The 1,637-nt window shown below is 36.8% G+C and overlaps 1 protein-coding gene across 1 annotated transcript; it reads left to right on the forward strand.

Annotated features, from left to right (window-relative positions):
- Positions 1–358: 358 nt before the first annotated feature.
- LOC130494373 (increased DNA methylation 3-like) lies at positions 359–1,628 on the forward strand. The gene is made up of 3 exons (XM_057002467.1): positions 359–514; positions 947–1,134; positions 1,240–1,628. The coding sequence occupies exons 2-3, from the start codon at positions 957–959 to the stop codon at positions 1,491–1,493; spliced, it is 432 nt and encodes a 143-aa protein (XP_056858447.1). The 5' UTR covers positions 359–514; positions 947–956; the 3' UTR covers positions 1,494–1,628.
- Positions 1,629–1,637: the final 9 nt, after the last annotated feature.

The following is a 1,637-nucleotide window of genomic DNA, read 5'->3' on the forward strand; positions in this document are numbered from 1 at the left end:
GATTTCAAAAGTTTATCACAATAATAAACATATATATTTTAATGAAACTTTTTATCATATACATATATATATTGATGTTTGATTTAAACTTTTTGTTAAAACATAATAATTATTTATCATACTAATTTTTGAATCAATAAGACATAAATTAATAATTTTTTATAAGAAAATTATGTCTGCTTGTGCAAATAAAACATCTAGTATCAGATATTTTTGGGTTAGTTTTTTTTTTTTTCGACAGCATTACAGACTCATGTAGACTCTGCTATTTTTGGGTTAGTTAAAATTGTTTAAATTTCAATATGTATATATTTTTTTTATACAGTGTGATATTTTGGTTACACGGTGGCTTAGCCAGGTTGGCCAACAATGTACTTGACACGTGACCTCTATGGAATAGTTATTTTAACCAGCTAATTTATTTGGCTTCTTCATCCTCCACCGGTTAAACTAATCCACTGACGATAGTCAAGGCCGAAACAACATCATCGAAGACTCACCGGAGATCGCTACGGTACCCTACAAACATCTCTCCTTTTTTCTTTTGCTTATAAGCTCGAGTGACTTCGTTTTCGCCACGAGAAGTTTCCTAGAGCTTCAACTTAGAGTGGAGATTTAGGGGTTTTCATCTTCTTTCTAGATTTTATCTTTCCCCAATTCGATTTAGGGTTTTTCAACTCGGAGCAAGATCCCAGATTCATCGCTGCTTATTCTAGGGTTTAGTCGGACGATACCAAACTGAATTGAGCTTTAGATTGTCAATTAACTCATCCATACAAGATTCATCGCTGCTTATCGAAAGTTTTAATATTTTCTTGTGAATGGTAGAAAAATTGGGGTTTCAAGGATCAAACTTGTGCCATGAGTTGATTGATTGTTTATTTGTTTGTTTGTTTATCTTCCTTTAATACATTGGTTTGTGTTCTGTCCCTTGTGGAAAGCACAGACTCAACACCATGAACCCTGAGAATCATCAGACCACCACCACTCACTCGAAAGTCATCTCACATGTCTTTTTCACCGGTACCGCCAAGCAAGGCAGTGCTGGGCCACCCCTTGGTCTTGTCGATATTGGTGTGAGCGACATTGCTTACATCTTCAGAGTCTCTCTCCCTGGCATGGCCAAAAATCAAGGTTATCTTTCACATTTTCTTTTTTTTATATGTCCTTTCAATAATACCACCATTGTTTGTAAGAACTGAGACCCTAAATGCTGTCTTCTTCTCATCTCTTAACTAGATAAGATCAAATGTGAGATTCAGAGAGAGGGAAGAGTATGCATACAAGGAGTAGTACCTGAGATTGCCATTCCAAGTGATTCAGGGTGCTTATACAGAATGCAAGTGCAGCAGCTCACCCCACCTGGTCCATTTTCTATCACGTTTAATCTCCCAGGACAAGTGGATCCTCGCTTGTTTTCTCCAAAGTTTAGACCTGATGGGATCTTCGAAGTTGTTGTCGTCAAGCTCGGTGTACGCATCCCAACGTCATAGCTCGGTTCTTTTTTCCATTAACTAAGTTATGCTCGATTGTGTTGTGTAGAAACATGTTCACAGTGTTCCCTATTTCTTGAAGATGCTCTTGAACTGTGAAAGTAGTTAGATGTGAAACTGGTACTGTTTTGAGCACTTTAATAC

Source organism: Raphanus sativus, unplaced genomic scaffold, assembly GCF_000801105.2.
Source record: "Raphanus sativus cultivar WK10039 unplaced genomic scaffold, ASM80110v3 Scaffold6176, whole genome shotgun sequence".
NCBI classification, from domain to species: Eukaryota; Viridiplantae; Streptophyta; class Magnoliopsida; order Brassicales; family Brassicaceae; genus Raphanus; species Raphanus sativus.